Genomic DNA, 15604 nt, shown 5'->3' with positions numbered 1-15604 from the left:
AGAAAAAGCAGCACAGACGAGGGGAAAAACCAGAGGGGAGAGAGAGAGACGGGAGAACACTGGGGCAGGGAGCTAAAGAAAGAAGAAGGTGAGAGCTGAGTTTGGACAAAAATTACTAACAAGTGAGTGATACCCCCTTTGCCCCCTGCCTCCCACTAGGATATTCTAAACTTGACTGCTCTTTCTTCCCTGCCCTTGCCTTCTGAAGACTGTCTTCTGGGCCACACTGGCTTTTTGAACTGTGAGAATACAGAGCCCAGAAGAAGGGGGATGGCAGGGAAGAACAGGTACGGGGGCAAGGGCTGGTGGGAAAGGCAACTTTTTAAGAAAACCTGAAAGTGTGACTTGAGGAGTTGCGGGGTGAGGGGCAGAAAGGGGGTTTAAGAACTGTAATGGGGCCTCTGCATCTCCTTGAGAGTATTTAGTAAATACAGAACCTGAGTCCATTGATATCATCACGTCCTTGGTGGGCTGTCTGTTCCTTGACGCCGTCATTGGTTTGAGACTGGACCACGTGAGTCACAGAATTGAGTCAGGTTACAAAGAGTTAGAGACACAGACACAGGGGAAGACAAGTGGAGAGAGAAATAGAGGGTGGAGGACATGGGGAGACAAGAAGACAGAGAGAGGAAGGAAAGAGACGAAGGTGATGCTAATGCTCACCTCATCCTGGTCCCGCATGGCATTCAGCTGCTCCAGCTTCTTGGCCCAGTAACGGGCCTCCTCTTCGGGGATATCTGGAGGCAGAAGCCTGGCCGTGAGCCTGGGAGCCCCCCCCTGCCCCTCAACCTCCATCCAGTGTGTCCTGCCCGCCTATGGGGCTGGTCTCCAGTGAGTGGGGAGAGAGGACAGGAGAACAGAAACACCTCCTCCACCACGCCACCCAGAGCTGCCTTGGGAATGAATGGAAGATGGGAGAGGAGGCACATCCTAGCATTTCCAGCATGGGGACGCCATGGGTTCTTGGAAGGATGACGGGAGAACTGAGCTGCTTCCAGGAAAGGTAGAGAAGCTTCTCTGTGTCTCTGCCTTGGCTTATCTCTCCATCTCTCTCTCTCTCTGACTCTCTGTCTCTCTTTGTCTTTCTGCCACTGTCTGTATCTTCTCCATATCCAGCTCACTTCTGCAGCCTCAGACCTCACCAAAGGCCAGCCAGGACAGCTCCGATCTGAGCCCCGTAGGTTGAAAAGCACTGGCAGCCCACTGGTGACCTGCAGGAGCTGGAATGTGCTCTGTACCCAGGAGACACACATCTCTGCTGACTCTGATCTGGGAGACTCTGTTCTGGGGAGGGGGAGCCTCATCCTCAGAATGAAGGGTCATCTGATGAGATCGGGCGCATTCAGGGTGGTATGGCTATAGACATGAAGGGTTATCTGGATCCACCCAGGCCCGGTCATTCTCCTGGGGCTGGGCAAGGATTCCTCCCCACCCCTCCCCAACCACACTCACCTAAGGGCAGCTCAAAGCGGGTGTCAAGGAGGATGCGGTGGAAGGTGGGATCCTTGGTGCCGCAGATCTCACTGTCCGCCATGATGACCTGCGAGTCCAGGGTTAGCCACTCTCCAGGGCCCTCCTGCGAGTGGTGGGGTGACAGGGGGTGGGGTCCCGCATGAGGCCAGGTGAGTCACACATCTCTGCTCCAGCCAGCAGGCCTCTGATCTCACAGGACATGTCTCTTTCCCTGCATCCCACCCCTACACCAAGAACAAGGGTCACATCCTCACTTCAGATAAGGAAGCCGAGAAGAAAGGTCACAAATTCAACGCAACATGGTGGGTCTGGGGAACCCAGAGAGAGGGCCCTGCAGAGTCAGGTAGGGGCGGTCCCAGCCTTGCACAGCACTCCTCACCCCTTCTGAGGGCTCAGCTTCAGATAGAAGACCTGATCTTACCACTGTCCTGGGAGGGAACCCCCCGAGTGAATGAACCAGTCCCCCTTGGTTCAGGGAAATGAGCTCTTGAGTAGTGGGGTCCACTCTGAACCTCATTTTTCTTCATCTCTCAAAGGAGACCTATGCACTGTAGCCCAGGCTGGCAGGGGTCAGGGGAGCAGTCCGGGGTCCCCGGCCATAGGTCGTGGTTGTCCCAGGTGACCAGGCCTTCCTCACACTTGCAGAGAGGGGTCACTGAGGACATTGTGGTTCAGCCACAAGGTTTCCTTTTGGAATCACTTGTCTGGACTACTGCACCTCTTTCTTCCCTTTCCATTCACTCATTAAAAAATAAACCCTCCTTGGGGCCTGCTCTAAGCCTGGGCCATATTGGGCAATCCCTGAGAAGCCCACAGTCACAAGAGTCTGACACAGACACTCCCAGCACCACGAAGTCAAGGGAAGGCCAGACGGGGGGAGGGGAGCTGAGGGATTCAGGGGGGGCTTCCTGGAGGAGAGGACGTTGGAACTGGGCTTAAGGGTGAGGGAAAGGAGGACCCTTGAAACCCAGAGAACAGCATATGTGAAAGCTCAAAAGCCATCTGTGGGGCCTGTGAGGAGTGTAGATTGCAGTGTGGGGGAAATAGGGCTGGCAAAGTTCGTGGATGCTATCTGGGAGGCCTCCCAGGGTGATAGGCAGAGAGGGCAGGATAGGATTCTAGGGACCAAGTGGAGGGGGGAGATTTAAGGCCAGGAGGCTGGAGAAGGAGGCAAGGTTATTTTCTAGTACTTCTTTGGTACTGCTGCAACCTCCCTCCCTGATGCCCATCTGGGCACAAAGTGCTAGTTTCTCACAACATCCCTTCTCCTCTCTTCTGTAGGGATACATTTCTAGTGGGGCTGTGCTGCTAAAGACTATATTTTCCAGATTCCCTTGTAGGTAGGTGGGGCCACATGGCAGTTCTGGCCAATAACAGGTGAATGAAGTGCCTTGAGCAGTTTCCAGTTTGGGTCCTTAATCAGGACTGCAAACCCCCTCCCTTGTGACCTTTCCCTCCCCCTGACTGGAATGCAGATGTAATGGTAATACATGAGCAGCCGTCTTGGGCCATGAGATGGAAACCACGTGGGGAGAAAGGCAGGCTGACAAGACAGAAGGACTTTACAGCCTGGTGACTGGAGCTTCCATAGCCACCCTAAACGCCTACATGAACACCGTCAGGAGATGGAGACAGAGGCCTATCTTGTTTAGACCGCTGGCCTCTGGGCCCCTCCCAGGCACGCCTATCCAACCTTCATCCCACCACTCACTTCATTGGACTGGCGGATGGTCCTCAGGGGGATCCACACAGTGCCCACCATCGTGTCCCAGATGAGACCCTTGTTCCATACCTCCACCGTCAGCCCCAGATCCAGGCGATTAATCTCACTGTTGAGAGGACAGAAAGTCAGTTCAGTAGCGTTTGGACACATGACCAGCTGGAATGCAAACCCAGGTCTGAATGCATGCCAGCCAGGAACATGACACAGTAGTTCTTGTTTTACAGAGGGCAGACCGAGGCCAGATGGCTAAGTTATGTGCCCAGGGTGTCACAGCAGAATCAGGATCCCAGGCTGGGAAAGAAGGAGTGGGGACAAGTATTACATGTACCTTCAATTCACCTGGCCCTTCCTCTAGCCCTCAGACCCTGAGAATGCTGGTTAAGTGAGGAAGATGCTCCAACGCTCTCCATGGCTCGCTATTACTCCCATGATAAGGGCAATTCATGGTTCTTCCATCCTTCCCAGTGTCATCCCTCTCCAATCATATGGGGACACCCTTAAGCATATGAATGATCCCGCCTCTAAGCACGTTCCCTGCAGGAAATGTGCAGATCTGGGGGGAAAATCTTCATGAATGTCCAATTCACTGAATCTACCAATTTACCAAAGATTCATCTTAAGGAATGTTCTCCTTGAATATACCTGGTCATTCAGTAACTGGTTTTAGGGGAAGTTGAGGACTATTATTTTCCGCTCCCTTCACCTTTTCCCTAGATTGTAGGACTATCACCTTCCTTCCCTTCTCTAAGTGCCCTCTTGCTCCAGAATCCCAACTCTGGATTCTCCCATGGCCTCCCACAGCCTCTGCTCAGGGGTTAAGGGCTGCCTGGGTCCCCATTCCAGCTCTGCCAGATAGAGGCCATATGACACTGAGCAGGTGGCTTTGCTTTTCAGGTCATCTGTTTCCTCATCTGTAGCATGAGGATTGTGTTAGCACACTCTCTCCCAGGGCTATAAGGCAAAACTGATTTAATCAAAGCCTTGGAAGAGGTCACGGCAGACCAGATGTTGGCCATCATCAGAGTAGGTAGGATTTAGAGGAGGTCTTCCTAGAGACTTCCCTGATGGCTTAGATGGTAAAGCGTCTGCCTACAATGCGGCAGACCTGGGTTCGATCCCTGGGTCGGGAAGATGCTGTGGAGAAGTAAATGGCAACCCACTCCAGTTTTCTTGCCTGGACAGTCCCATGGATGGAGGAGCATGGTAGGCTACAGTCCATCGGGTTGCAAAGAGTCGGACACAACTGAGCGACTTCACTTCACTTAATAGGGGGTCTTAAGTGGCTCCAGGTTGAGAAGAGGGTGCAGGTCATGAATTCATTCGGTTATTAGACCAACATTTATTGAGCACCTATTGTGGGTCAGACTCTGTGCTTGGCATGGAGGTCACAGGGGCAGAGACCAATAGGGCCTTACCCTCTTGGAGCTCATAGTCCAGGGGAAGCGGCCGGAAATGTGTCAAATGTCACACAAATGAATAAAATAACAATTGATGGCGAGGCATGACATTACTCTTCAATTACAGTTTGAGGGTGGTGATCCGAGAGGACTGCCCTGAGGAGGTGACACAGCTGAGACCCAAAGGGCAGGAAGGAGGCAGCTGGGATGGGGAGAGGACAGGAGCAAAGGTCCTGCGGGCAGGAACAAGCTGGACAAGTTGGCAGAACGGGCAGAGGTGGGCGTGTCTGGGGCAGGTGAGCCAGGAGAAATGGAGCAAGGTACTGGTGTGAGGTCACAGGAACCGGGTCTCGGGGGGCTGCAGGGAGGGATGAGGGCTTTGTTTCGAGGTTGATGATCCACAAGCCAGGGGCAAGTTTGGAGAGCGACAGGATGTGATTTGCAATTTTAAAAATATCCCCCTGGCTGCCTGGAGGAGAACAGATTGCGGGAGGCGGATGGCAGCAGGAGGCCAGGGTGGAGGCTGGCGGGCAGCGGGGACTTGGCTGGTGGCCTCGGAGACAAAAGGAAGTGACTGGATCTGAGAAGTGCTTCGGAGGCAAAGCTGATGACTGGACAAGGGGCTGAAGGAGGGGAGTCCCAGACGACACCCGAGTGTCCGGCTGTGCCCTGCAGGACCAGCAACAGGCCTGACTGTGCCAGGGGGTGAGGCCGTCACTGCAGACTCACAACATGAAATCCTGCTCCCAGCTGGGCTGGCTGCCTCGGACCGCGATGGTCGTGCTTTTGACATTCTGCACCTTCAGGGTCACATAGGTGTTGAATTTCTCTGTGGCGGTGAAAGCAGATGTCAGTGCAGGGGCTCAGGGACCCCCCCCCCCCATGTCCCTTCCCAAGCTCTCAATGACCCCACTATGATCCCCAAGGGTCTGCGAGTTCTTGGGGCCACCCCAGGTCCCATACACTGGGTTGCTTCTGTGCCTCCCATCCCCAGGTCAGCCCCCAGAAACCCACCCCAGCACCTCAGGGCACAGCAGGGAGGGGCCTTGGTGCAGGGAGATGGGGGATTTGGGGATGCCTGATCTTTATGCTTAGAAACGACGACGTCCAATATCCACGGACATAAGAAATTTCCTTTGCCTCTCAGCCCCAGTTTTGTTCCCTGTAGCCTAACCTAAGAGTCCCCGCCCTATCTCTTAGGATCCTGGGAAGGACCACTGGCTCAGGGTGAGCCCTATTCCCATTAGGGTTTTCAGGGGATGGTAGGGAAGGCGGCTGGGGGACCCCAGACCAATTCCGATGCTCTCTGTGAAGCTCACAGACATACAGCCCAAGTTCCCCATCACTGGCTCAGACACCCTCCCTCACCTCGCTAAGAGACAGACAGACAACACAGGACAGGACAGGAATAGAGGGCACTTACCTTGGGCACCATCAAACTTCGCTTTTTTGACTGTGGAGAGAGACAGAAATAGGGAAGGGAGACGGGGAGAGTGGTGGGGAGGAGAGAGACAGAGAAACACAGGAAAATAGAGACATAATGAGAGAGATAGAGAGGAGAGAGGTACAGAAAGAGAGAGAGAAGAGAAAGGCAAAAAACATGGAGCAAAAGAGGCAGATAAAGAGACCAGATTTTAAAAAAAGATAATAATAAAGACAGAGGTGAAATCAGAGACAGAGGCAGAGACAAAGAGAGGAAGAGAAATAAGGAGAGGAGGGAGGTGGGGATGAGTGGGAGAGAGAGAAGCCATCAGACAGATGAGCACAGGCAGCCCCGTGATGGAAGGAAGTTTGGCCCTTGGGAATATTCTCTGTCCCACCCTCCTCCCCATCAAACTTCCCCAAAGCTCCCTCCCTCCAGTGGTGGCTTTACTCCAACTGAACAAAGATTCAAAAGAAGAGACCTCCTACAGGAAGCCCTCCAGGATTGCCTCAGAAGGAGCCGGGGAGTCGGGGAGAAGGAGATAGAGGAGGAAGGAGAATCAATCTCCAGTGATTCCCACCCCCCAGTTAGATTAGTGAGACTCTTCTCCCTTAACTGTCCAGCTCAGTCTGTCCTGCCAGATGCTCCCAGAGTTTAGAGTCCAATATTCAAAAGGGATTGGGAGAGGTGAGAAAAATCAACCCAGAGAGCTGAATCTGCAGTGTACATAGAGACATCCCAGTCCTGGCCAGGTAGATTATTAGTTTGTCCAGCCCTACTTGACTGTGAAAGGTGCAAGCCAGATACACCTCAGGGTCCCAGGGGGTCCAGTCTCTTCATATTTCACATTACCCCACAGCCCCAAGTTATTCAAAGCAATTTCATTCATTACTGGAATTTCTTACAGGATATTAAACTTTCACTTTCAATATCTCCCAAATTCTGCATCTGCCCTCAATGTATTTCTCTACCATTACTCTCTACTCCCACCCAAAAGCTGCTGCCAACCTGAGGCCTCGCTCCTGGTTTCTATATTTCCTTTTCCCTTTAAACTTTTCAAGAGACTATTTTTGTTTGAGTAAGCAATCATGCATATTTTACAAAATCCAAAGCAACCCAAAGATTATACGATGAAAATGAGGCTCTTTCTACCCCAGCTCTCACTCTCCTCCCAGGATGCAATCAACATTAGCAGTTCCTCGTGGGACTGGAGACAGATAATCCATGCATCAGCAATTGTGTGCACATGTGCAATATTTCCTACACAAATGGTAGCATTTTATACCCTCTGCATGTCTTGAAGAGTGTGTGCAAGTAAGTTAAAGGATAAATTCCTAGAATCAGAATTGCATTTCTATTCTTTCTCCTTTTTTTTTTTTTTTTTGAGAGCCAAGTTCAACCTTTTTCCCTGCAAGTACAATGGCCTCCCATCTGGGATTCAATCTCCCATAGGGATTTCATTTCTCTGTCCTCATCACTTGAATTTCTTTCTCAAAGAAGTATCGAATGGAGCCAGTGAAAACAGAATTCCCATCAAGGGCTGGGGAAGTAGAGTGGCTCTAAACATTAGTCAGTAAATACTATTTGTTCCCATCGCAGACAGACTGTGGGGGTGAGAACTGATGCCCAGAAGTACTGAGCGAGCTCCCCAGAGTTGAAGAGCAGAAGAGGGAATGAGTGCCTTCCTATACCAACACCACCATCACCCTAAGACCCAGCGTGGAGTCAGGTGGAGCTGTATTCAGACTATGGTGCTGTGTGGCTCTGAGCAAATGAACCCCCCTCTCTGGGCTTCCATCTCTGTCTCTTTCTTCCACATCCAAAATCTTCCCACTTGAGGCACATAACTGCACATGCAAAGTTCTCTCTCCCACAAGGTCCCTCCCCCTGTCCCACATGCCCCCTCTCATACCCTCGGCCCCACCCAGACTACAGAGAGTCCACCCACCTAGCCCCTCACCCTGGGACTGAGTGAGGCTTAGGGGCACTTAGGACTGTGCCCTGCAGGAGCTCCAGGCCTCCCTCCTGGGGGAGCTTCAGCGGGCAAACCTAATGACTCTGTAAAGGGGGAGGAGTGTGCATGGGGAGGATGGGGAGGGAGAAGGATGGGAGAGACAGAAAGGCACACGCAGAGGCATCAACAGGAGAGAAAGGAAAAGGGGAGGGGGAGAAGTGAGGGGCGATAATAAGACACGAGAATCAGACAGACAGAGACACAGAGAGACAGAAAGGGACACACAGATTTCCACTAGGGAGGGCAGGCAGGGGAGATGCTGCAGAGAGGCAGGATTAGGAAAGAAAAGTTGGGGGCAGGTACCAGAGGGAGGTAGGTGCCTGGCCCTGGGGGATCAGAGGGGCTCACTGGTGTCTGACCAAACCTGGGCCCCAGTCTGCAGTTCTGCGCCTCTTTTTTACAGATAAGGGGCCGGTCTAAGAAGGGAAGCAAGTTGTCCAAGGTCTGTCCTCCATCCTCTCCTCCAGGAAGGTCTCTCCCTGTCTCCCTCCTTCCAGTTCTGTGTCTCTCCACTGCTGTCATCTTTCTGTCTGTCTTCTTCCCTTTCTCCTTCTGTCTCTGTCTCTCTGGTTCCTAGTCCTCAGTCTCTCTCCCTTCCCTCCTCCCTAATCCTCTCTAGGCCAGAGGGCATAGGGCTCAGTTGGGGTCCACTGGCAGTGGGAGATTGTCAGAGAGCTTTAGCTCTAACATCAAGCCCCCAGGCCCCTTCAGAAAATCCAGGGTGAGGACATCACTGTTCATCATGGGGACTCAGAGGGAGGAGGGTCAGACTCAGGGTGGGAGATGGAGTTCAGAGAAGAATGGAGAATCAGAGACGGGGGTTCAGAGTAGGAAGCTCATGGTGGGGGAATAGGGTATGAGGTCAGGAGGAGGAAGGTAGGGGACTAAGGGATGGGGGCTCAGAGAGCTGGGGGAGGCTCACGATGGGGGAGGGGAATGGAGGGGCGGGTAGCCTGGGGGAGGGGCTCTGTAGGAGAGGGCTTGGAGGCAGAGGCTCGGAGAGAGAGTCACGGCTCTCTCCCCATCTCTCTTCCCCGTCAGCAAGCGAACCGAGTCATTGTCATCACATCTCCGCCCCGCCGCCTTCCTCCTGCCCGCGGTATCGGGGTCACCAGGGCGGAAGCGCCGCCCCTCCTTCCCGAGCTCCTGGTCACAAGCACCGGGCTATTTATAACGTGGGCGCAGAGGGCGTGAGCTACGCGACCGCGGGGAGTGCTGAGTGGGGGAGGTGCCCACTGACGGGCGGGCTGGAGATACCGCGTCACGGCCAGGTCAGCAGCCTGCGGACTCCTCGGTCCCTGCCCGCCCCACCCCGCGGCGCTCATCGGCCGGCGCTGACTGATTAATGTGGTTGCACAGGCAGTGGTTGCTGGGGGCAGAGCCAGTGGAGGTGGGAGCAGGGCATTGGCACTGCCAGGCTCTGGGCCTCAGTTTCTGCATCTAGAAAATGGCCCTACTTAATCTGTTTCTTCTCCTCCTCTTCCCTTCTTCCTTCCTCTTCTGCCTTCTCCCCTTTCTTTTTCATTATTAGCACTAGCATTATTATACTGTTGTTCCTATTATTATTACCGTCACTAGTATCTTTATTATTTGGTGGAATTTTAAGTGTACCCCCTGGTCTGGATGACTCGAGATTCTAATTGAGATAGTCTCCAGTCCTTGGGGTCCATTAACCTTCCAGGCCTGGTGGTGGGAGTGGAGGAATAGAGGGTTCCAGCCATCAGTGGAAGTGGCTAAAAGCCCACCCACAGGAGGTTCTTCCCTGATAGCTTAGTTGGTAAAGAATCCACCTGCAATGCAGGAGACCCTGGTTTGATCCCTAGGTTGGGAAGATCCCCTGGGGAAGGGAAAGGCTACCCACTCCAGTATTCTGGCCAGGAGAACTCCATGGACTGTATAGTCCATGGGGTCGGAAAGAGTCAGACACGACTGAGCAACTTTCACTTTCCAAAAGCGCACCCACAGGAGGTGCTTATTGGGTGTCAGAAGACACTACAAGTAGTAGAAGGGAAGCATAGAGAATTCAAAACTAGATTCTAGGAAGCCTGGCATTTAATATGTGATGTCTGTAGCAGACATGGGCTTTGTGATGAGGACATTGGTCCCGCTGACTTGGCATCTGGGAGAGAATAAAGGAGGACTCTCATCATCCATGGACAGAAATAAGCCAGAACCCAATTGAAGCCATAGGTGAAAAAAACACACCAAGAACCTTGACAGATAGTCAGTGCTGTTTACCAAGTACCACTTAGAACTATGTCTAGCATATAGTAGGTGCTTATTAAATACTGTTCCTTGAAAGAATGACGTCATTGCCTCCCCCAGCAGTCCAGCACTGAGAGAGGGTCCCGCGACGCGGAACTGTGCTGTCCACGGTGCTGAAATCGATGCCTCCTCTCTGAACTATCCGCGGTGCTGAACTTTTCTTCCCTACCCAAGTACCTCCAAAGAGTTGGTACTTCTTTTGCCCCCCTGTGTCTCACTGAGCCATCCTCAGGCCTGAGAACGCAGTGAACTCTCAGGAAATGTCCTACACTCACGAAGCTTTTAGTCCCCATTAATAAAAACACCATCATTGATTTTTCCTGCCTTTGGCTCACACTTATTGAAACTTTCCACAAGTCATGCATCATGCCAGTATCTCTGCATGCCTCATCTGACTGGAGAGTTCCAGTAAATCTAGGCAGTGGACACTATTAGTGTTCCCATTTTACAGATAGACACACTGAGGAATGAAAAAGATATGGGACTTTCCAGGAAGTGATGGATTTGGGGATTCAAACCCAGGCCTTCTGGACTCAGGATGTCCTGGTCGGCACCTCACAGATAAGTTAATAAATCTAAAAATAAAATAAATTCACAGAGGAAACCCATTGTATGCAGAAGGAAAGTGAGGTGCAAGATAGGCAGATAGCTAAGATTGCAGCTCTGAAGATGAATCAGAGCCAAAACCAGAGGCATCCTAAAACGGTGGTAAAAACAAAGACCCAGATGCAGTTCCCCCCTCTCCCCCCGGCTGGATGGTATCAGAAACAGGGCAGCAAGAGGCAGAGGGATTTGTGAAGGCTTCTAGGGAGAGAGGCAGGGGAACAGTCAAGATGAATGGGGAAATCATGATGTGTCTGTTTACTGAGTGAACGAAGGAAAAGGATGAACCTGAGACAGATTCTCACCCCATGACAAGGACTTAGGTGTCTCCAGGTCCTGAAGGCTGAGGGTAGCCTCGACCTTCACCCTTCACTCCTAGTAGACTGTGGAGACAGGCAGCCACACCTCTGACTCTGTGGCACCAGGCAAATTGCTGAACTTGCATGAGCCTCAGTTTTCCTCATCTGTAAAATGGGTTGCTCTGAGGATTAAAGTGGGCAATGGGCATAAAAGTCCTCAAAACTATGCCTGTGGAATGCTGGATAGATGGAACTTGTTGTAGATATCATTATTAGTTGTGAGGCAAACTCACCTTCAAATGCATTGCTAACTTATATGCAGTATTCGGTCATCAAATATTTATGAAGCCTTTTAAACATTGAGTGGCCTAGCAAAATGCCACGAGGCACATAGGGAGGTCTGGAACCAAAGTACTACCATCATGTTTTTGCATATGCCCTCCACCTAGAGCAAAATCTCTCTTCTGCTCAGTTTCCCCTCATCTTCTGAGACACAGGCAAATGGCAGTGATAGGAATGGGGTAGGCTTGCCAGAGGAAAAGGGCCATGGAAACCCTTCTCCTTAGCTCCCCATCTCTCCCAATCTGACTCCACCAGCATGAGGCCAGGAGTAAGGTTGGGTTCCAAGAGCCAGGATCAGTGCCTGGCACATAGTGGGTACTCAATGCTTGCTGAGTAAATATATGAATAAATTAACAAAGGAGTTAAGTGGCACTTGCTATTAGCAGCCTCAGGACTCTGCCAAGACTTAGAAAGTGAATTAAGGTTGGGAGGGGCAATGGGGCTCTACATAAAGAAATGAGAGGGGGCAGAGGCAAGGTCTGTACAGGGTAGTCTCCCATATGTAAGTTCAGGATATGCACATAAGAACTGCATTGTGTGTGCTTGAATGTGTATTTCCTCATGTTGCCAGGGCAGGCAAGTGAGTGTACATGAGTGTGTGTGTGTACATGTGTGGTGGGATAATTACACATGTGCACCATCTGAGTGAAGGTGAGGGTCTGTGCTGGGGAGTGGGGTGTGACTGTACGTGGGACATGCTGGTGTGAGCTTAGGTATGTGCAGGCTTTTGAGTGATACGTTAAATACAAACATATGTTGGGGATATGTGTGTGTTGTGTACACACTATGCAGTTGTATAGCATGTAGATTTTTGTTTACTTGCATACATGTGCAGACTCCTCTGAAGCTACATATATTAGTGTGTGTGTGTGTGTGTGTGTGCATCATCAGCCACCTGTTCAAAGTGACAGCTTTGAATGTCCAGGGAAGGGTTATCATGTGTGTACATATATGGCCTTGGCATGTACTTTTGTGTACAAATGTGTCTGGTGATTTGGGGGCCTAACAGGTATACATAGGTACATGCCTGAGTGTTAGGGCATGAGTTGATATTTAGGATTTAGGTGACATGGATACTGTAAACATGCATCAAACACGTATGGATATATTTCTGTGTGTGTGTGTGTGTGTGTGTAAGTGTAGATACACATGCCTCTATCATGGGGACCATGTCTGTGGCACAGACTGTGTCCGGTGTATATGTATGTGTGTGTCAATGGGCATATGAATCTGCACATGTGTCCATGAATGTGCAGTCATAGGCACATGGTCTTCATAGAGACTTGGTGAATCCTAAGCACTTCTAAGCACACAAGGGAGGCAAGCCTGGGCGTGAGTGTACAGGCCCCAGTGTATGCCAGTGTGGGCAAACATGGGTGGGTCCCTGGGTCAGGAGCAGGTATTTCCTCAGCTCTAAGGGTGAATCAGATCCAAGGAAAGCCCTCCCAGCCCTGACTCTCCCCCTCCCCCTCAGCCTTCAAGACGCCCCACTCTGGGCATCACCCCCACTCCTTTCAGCAGTTCTTTCTCTCCCTGCTGCTCCCTGTCACCCCCCCCCCCCCACACACACACACACAGCCTCTCCCAGCATCAGCTGTTCTCTTTACACCTCAGGGCTCCACTTCCCACCTCATCCCCTTTCTTACTCCTCCCAGCGAGCCCCCTCTGCTCTGCTGATGACTCCTTCCCTATAAGTTCCACAAAGTCATCCAACACAATTCTTTCTCACCCCTCTTACTGCCTCCGCTTCACACCACCCCTGTAGGCAAGACTCCCGTTTGCATCAGAGTTGAGGGTGAGATTTCAGAGAAGAGATGGGGATAGGGGGCAGAGGAGAGAGAGCTTGGAGGAGTCAGCCAGGAACCCACATTGACCCCCTCCTCCAGGGCTATCCCGTCTCAAGTGTTAGGCAGTTCAGAGGAGGGGGGAGGGGCCAGTAGGGGGGGTTGGATGTTCACCTCCCCCTCCCCTGGGGCCTAGACTGTGAGGGATGCATGGGGGTCTGCTCCACCTCTCGACTCTCGTACTCCGTAGGCTAAGGGCTGAACGAGTTGACTTTTGATTTTACTGGCCCTTCGCCCACCACCAGCCCCGCCCGTCAGGAATGAGATCAAGGAAAGGAGGCACCTGTCCCTTTAAGAACACCCGCGTCCACGCCGGCCCAGCCCCGCGCGAGCAGCACTCGGGAAGCCACCGCGGCGGGGAGCGGGCGGGCGGGGCCGGGTTTGTGAATGGAGAGTCACAGCACAGGGGGAGGGGCGAGGGGGAGGGGCGGCGGGGGCGGTTCCCGGCTCCCGGGCCTTCCCACCAGGGTCCAGAAGGCCGGGTTCATCCTTCTCTCTCTCTCTCCCTCTCTAGATTTCTCTCTCATTCTCTTTCTCTCTCTCTCCCTCTCACACACACACACACACACACACACACACACACATCACACTCCGGGCAGCCTAAGATGTCCTGAAGCCTGCCGTCTCAGGCTTGGCCAATACACCTCTTCTTCCACCTCAGCCTTCTGGAAGGGAGTAGAAGTGAGGGAAGGTGGACCTCAGTACTTAAAACCCAAGGTTGAGACCTCCATAAGCCTTGAACCCTGGTTGGGCCACCACCCCTGCCGCCAAGGTCCCCTGCTGAGAACTCAGGAGTGCCCCAGGCGGCTTGGTCCAGGTGGGCTGACTTCTCCCCCACCCTGCCTCAGGGGTGCGGCAGCGGGTGGCGGGGGGAGAGAAGGAGTCATGCCCCTCCGGAATCTCTCACTCCACCCACCCAAACGCAGAGCGTGGGCCTGGGCGTGGGCCTCGGTGCAGATGGCGTTCTGGCCCCAAAATAGCTCCACCCCACCTCTCCCTCCCTCCCTCCCTCCAGCGCAAAGTGGGTGAGGTGAGGGTGGGCCGTGAGCGGTGCCGGGGGGGGGGGGGTACTGCACTTCCAAGGGGTCGGCTCCCTGCGGAGAAGGTCGGATAGGTGTTTGTTCGGAGTGGCCAACGAGGGCGGAGAGGGTGAAGCCCTCAGGCGACTCCCCCAGCCCCCACTAGGGAAACCAAAGAGTTAACTGGAAAAGCGCCTCCAGACCCGTCCATCACAGCGCTCTTAGGATGCTGGAAGGGGTCTCCTCGGCCTCCTCCCCGAGTCCTCTCCTCTCCCAGGGTGAGGAGTACCTAGAGCTCACCGGTAGTCCTAATAGTCAAGACCCTCTACCCAAATCTTACACGCCCAGGGCTTGGAGACCGCTCCCCTTGCACTCCTCTCCGAATTCCGAGGCGGGTCCGCAGCCCAGCCCACAGGACAAGACTCCTTCCAAGGACCCTGCAGGATTCATTCGAACTACCCAGCTCCTTCCACACGAACCCGCTAATAACTTGTTCAACACAGACAACCCAGACTAGACAGTTTCCAGATGGAGCCCCGAACCCCTGCCCGCGTCCACACGGGCCTCCGCGTCCAGCCGTGTCCACGCGACCCCAGCAGCGGCAACCAGGACCCCCTGCGAGCCCAGCTGTGTCTACACGGATCACCTTCTCAGGCACCCCCTCAGAAGTCCAGCCGCGTGGACGCGGGTCACCCCCTCAGGAGCCCAGCCGCATCCACACGGACCCCGAGCCCCGCTCGGGTCCACATCGGCTCCCCGTCCCGCTGCCTCGCCTCCTACCTCCAACGCAAAGCAGAGACATGTCTCCAGAGTCGCCGGCGGGCCGGCGCCGTCAGCTCAGGTTTAGCTGCCGCTGGGGTGGGGCATGGCGGGGGCTGCAGCCCGCGCTCGCTCGGCTCACGCCGGGGCCCGGCCTCCGCCGCCGGCCATCTTGGTTCAGCACCGGGGGCGCGGACAGCTCCTGACGCGGTGCTGATGTGAGCCTGGCGGGCGGAGCCCCGGACGCCTGATGGGGCGCGGGCGCAGCGGGCTGGCGGGGTGGGGGTGGGGCTTAAAGGGCCGGAGCGAGGCGGGGGCTGGGGGCGGCCACCGCGCGGCTTCCCTTCTGATTCTACGTGCTTTCGTTTCTCCTTCTGCTCTCAACCTCCAGACCTTGGCTGTCTCTCTGCTCTTTCTGAGTATCTCTATTTCTCTTCTCTTTG

The 15604-nt window shown here is 53.5% G+C and overlaps 1 protein-coding gene across 9 annotated transcripts in view; it reads right to left on the bottom strand.

Annotated features, from left to right (window-relative positions):
• The window catches only part of UNC13A (unc-13 homolog A), a 64746-nt gene extending 49408 nt beyond the window's left edge, over window positions 1–15338 (bottom strand). For all 9 annotated transcript variants that reach the window (XM_043911004.1, XM_043911009.1, XM_043911007.1 and 6 more), the window contains exons 1-6: window positions 15183–15338; window positions 6017–6046; window positions 5323–5422; window positions 3185–3302; window positions 1453–1576; window positions 664–737 (exon numbers count right to left, since the gene is read on the bottom strand). In XM_043911004.1, the coding sequence (XP_043766939.1) occupies window positions 664–737; window positions 1453–1576; window positions 3185–3302; window positions 5323–5422; window positions 6017–6046; window positions 15183–15204 (468 nt within the window). In that variant the 5' untranslated portion in view covers window positions 15205–15338. The remainder of the gene's footprint in view (window positions 1–663; window positions 738–1452; window positions 1577–3184; window positions 3303–5322; window positions 5423–6016; window positions 6047–15182) is intronic.
• Window positions 15339–15604: the final 266 nt, after the last annotated feature.

The sequence above is a fragment of the Cervus elaphus genome, chromosome 9 (genome assembly GCF_910594005.1).
Source record: "Cervus elaphus chromosome 9, mCerEla1.1, whole genome shotgun sequence".
NCBI classification, from domain to species: Eukaryota; Metazoa; Chordata; class Mammalia; order Artiodactyla; family Cervidae; genus Cervus; species Cervus elaphus.
The sequence above is the reverse complement of the archived record's forward strand: the minus strand, read 5'-3'. Positions and strand labels throughout refer to the sequence as shown.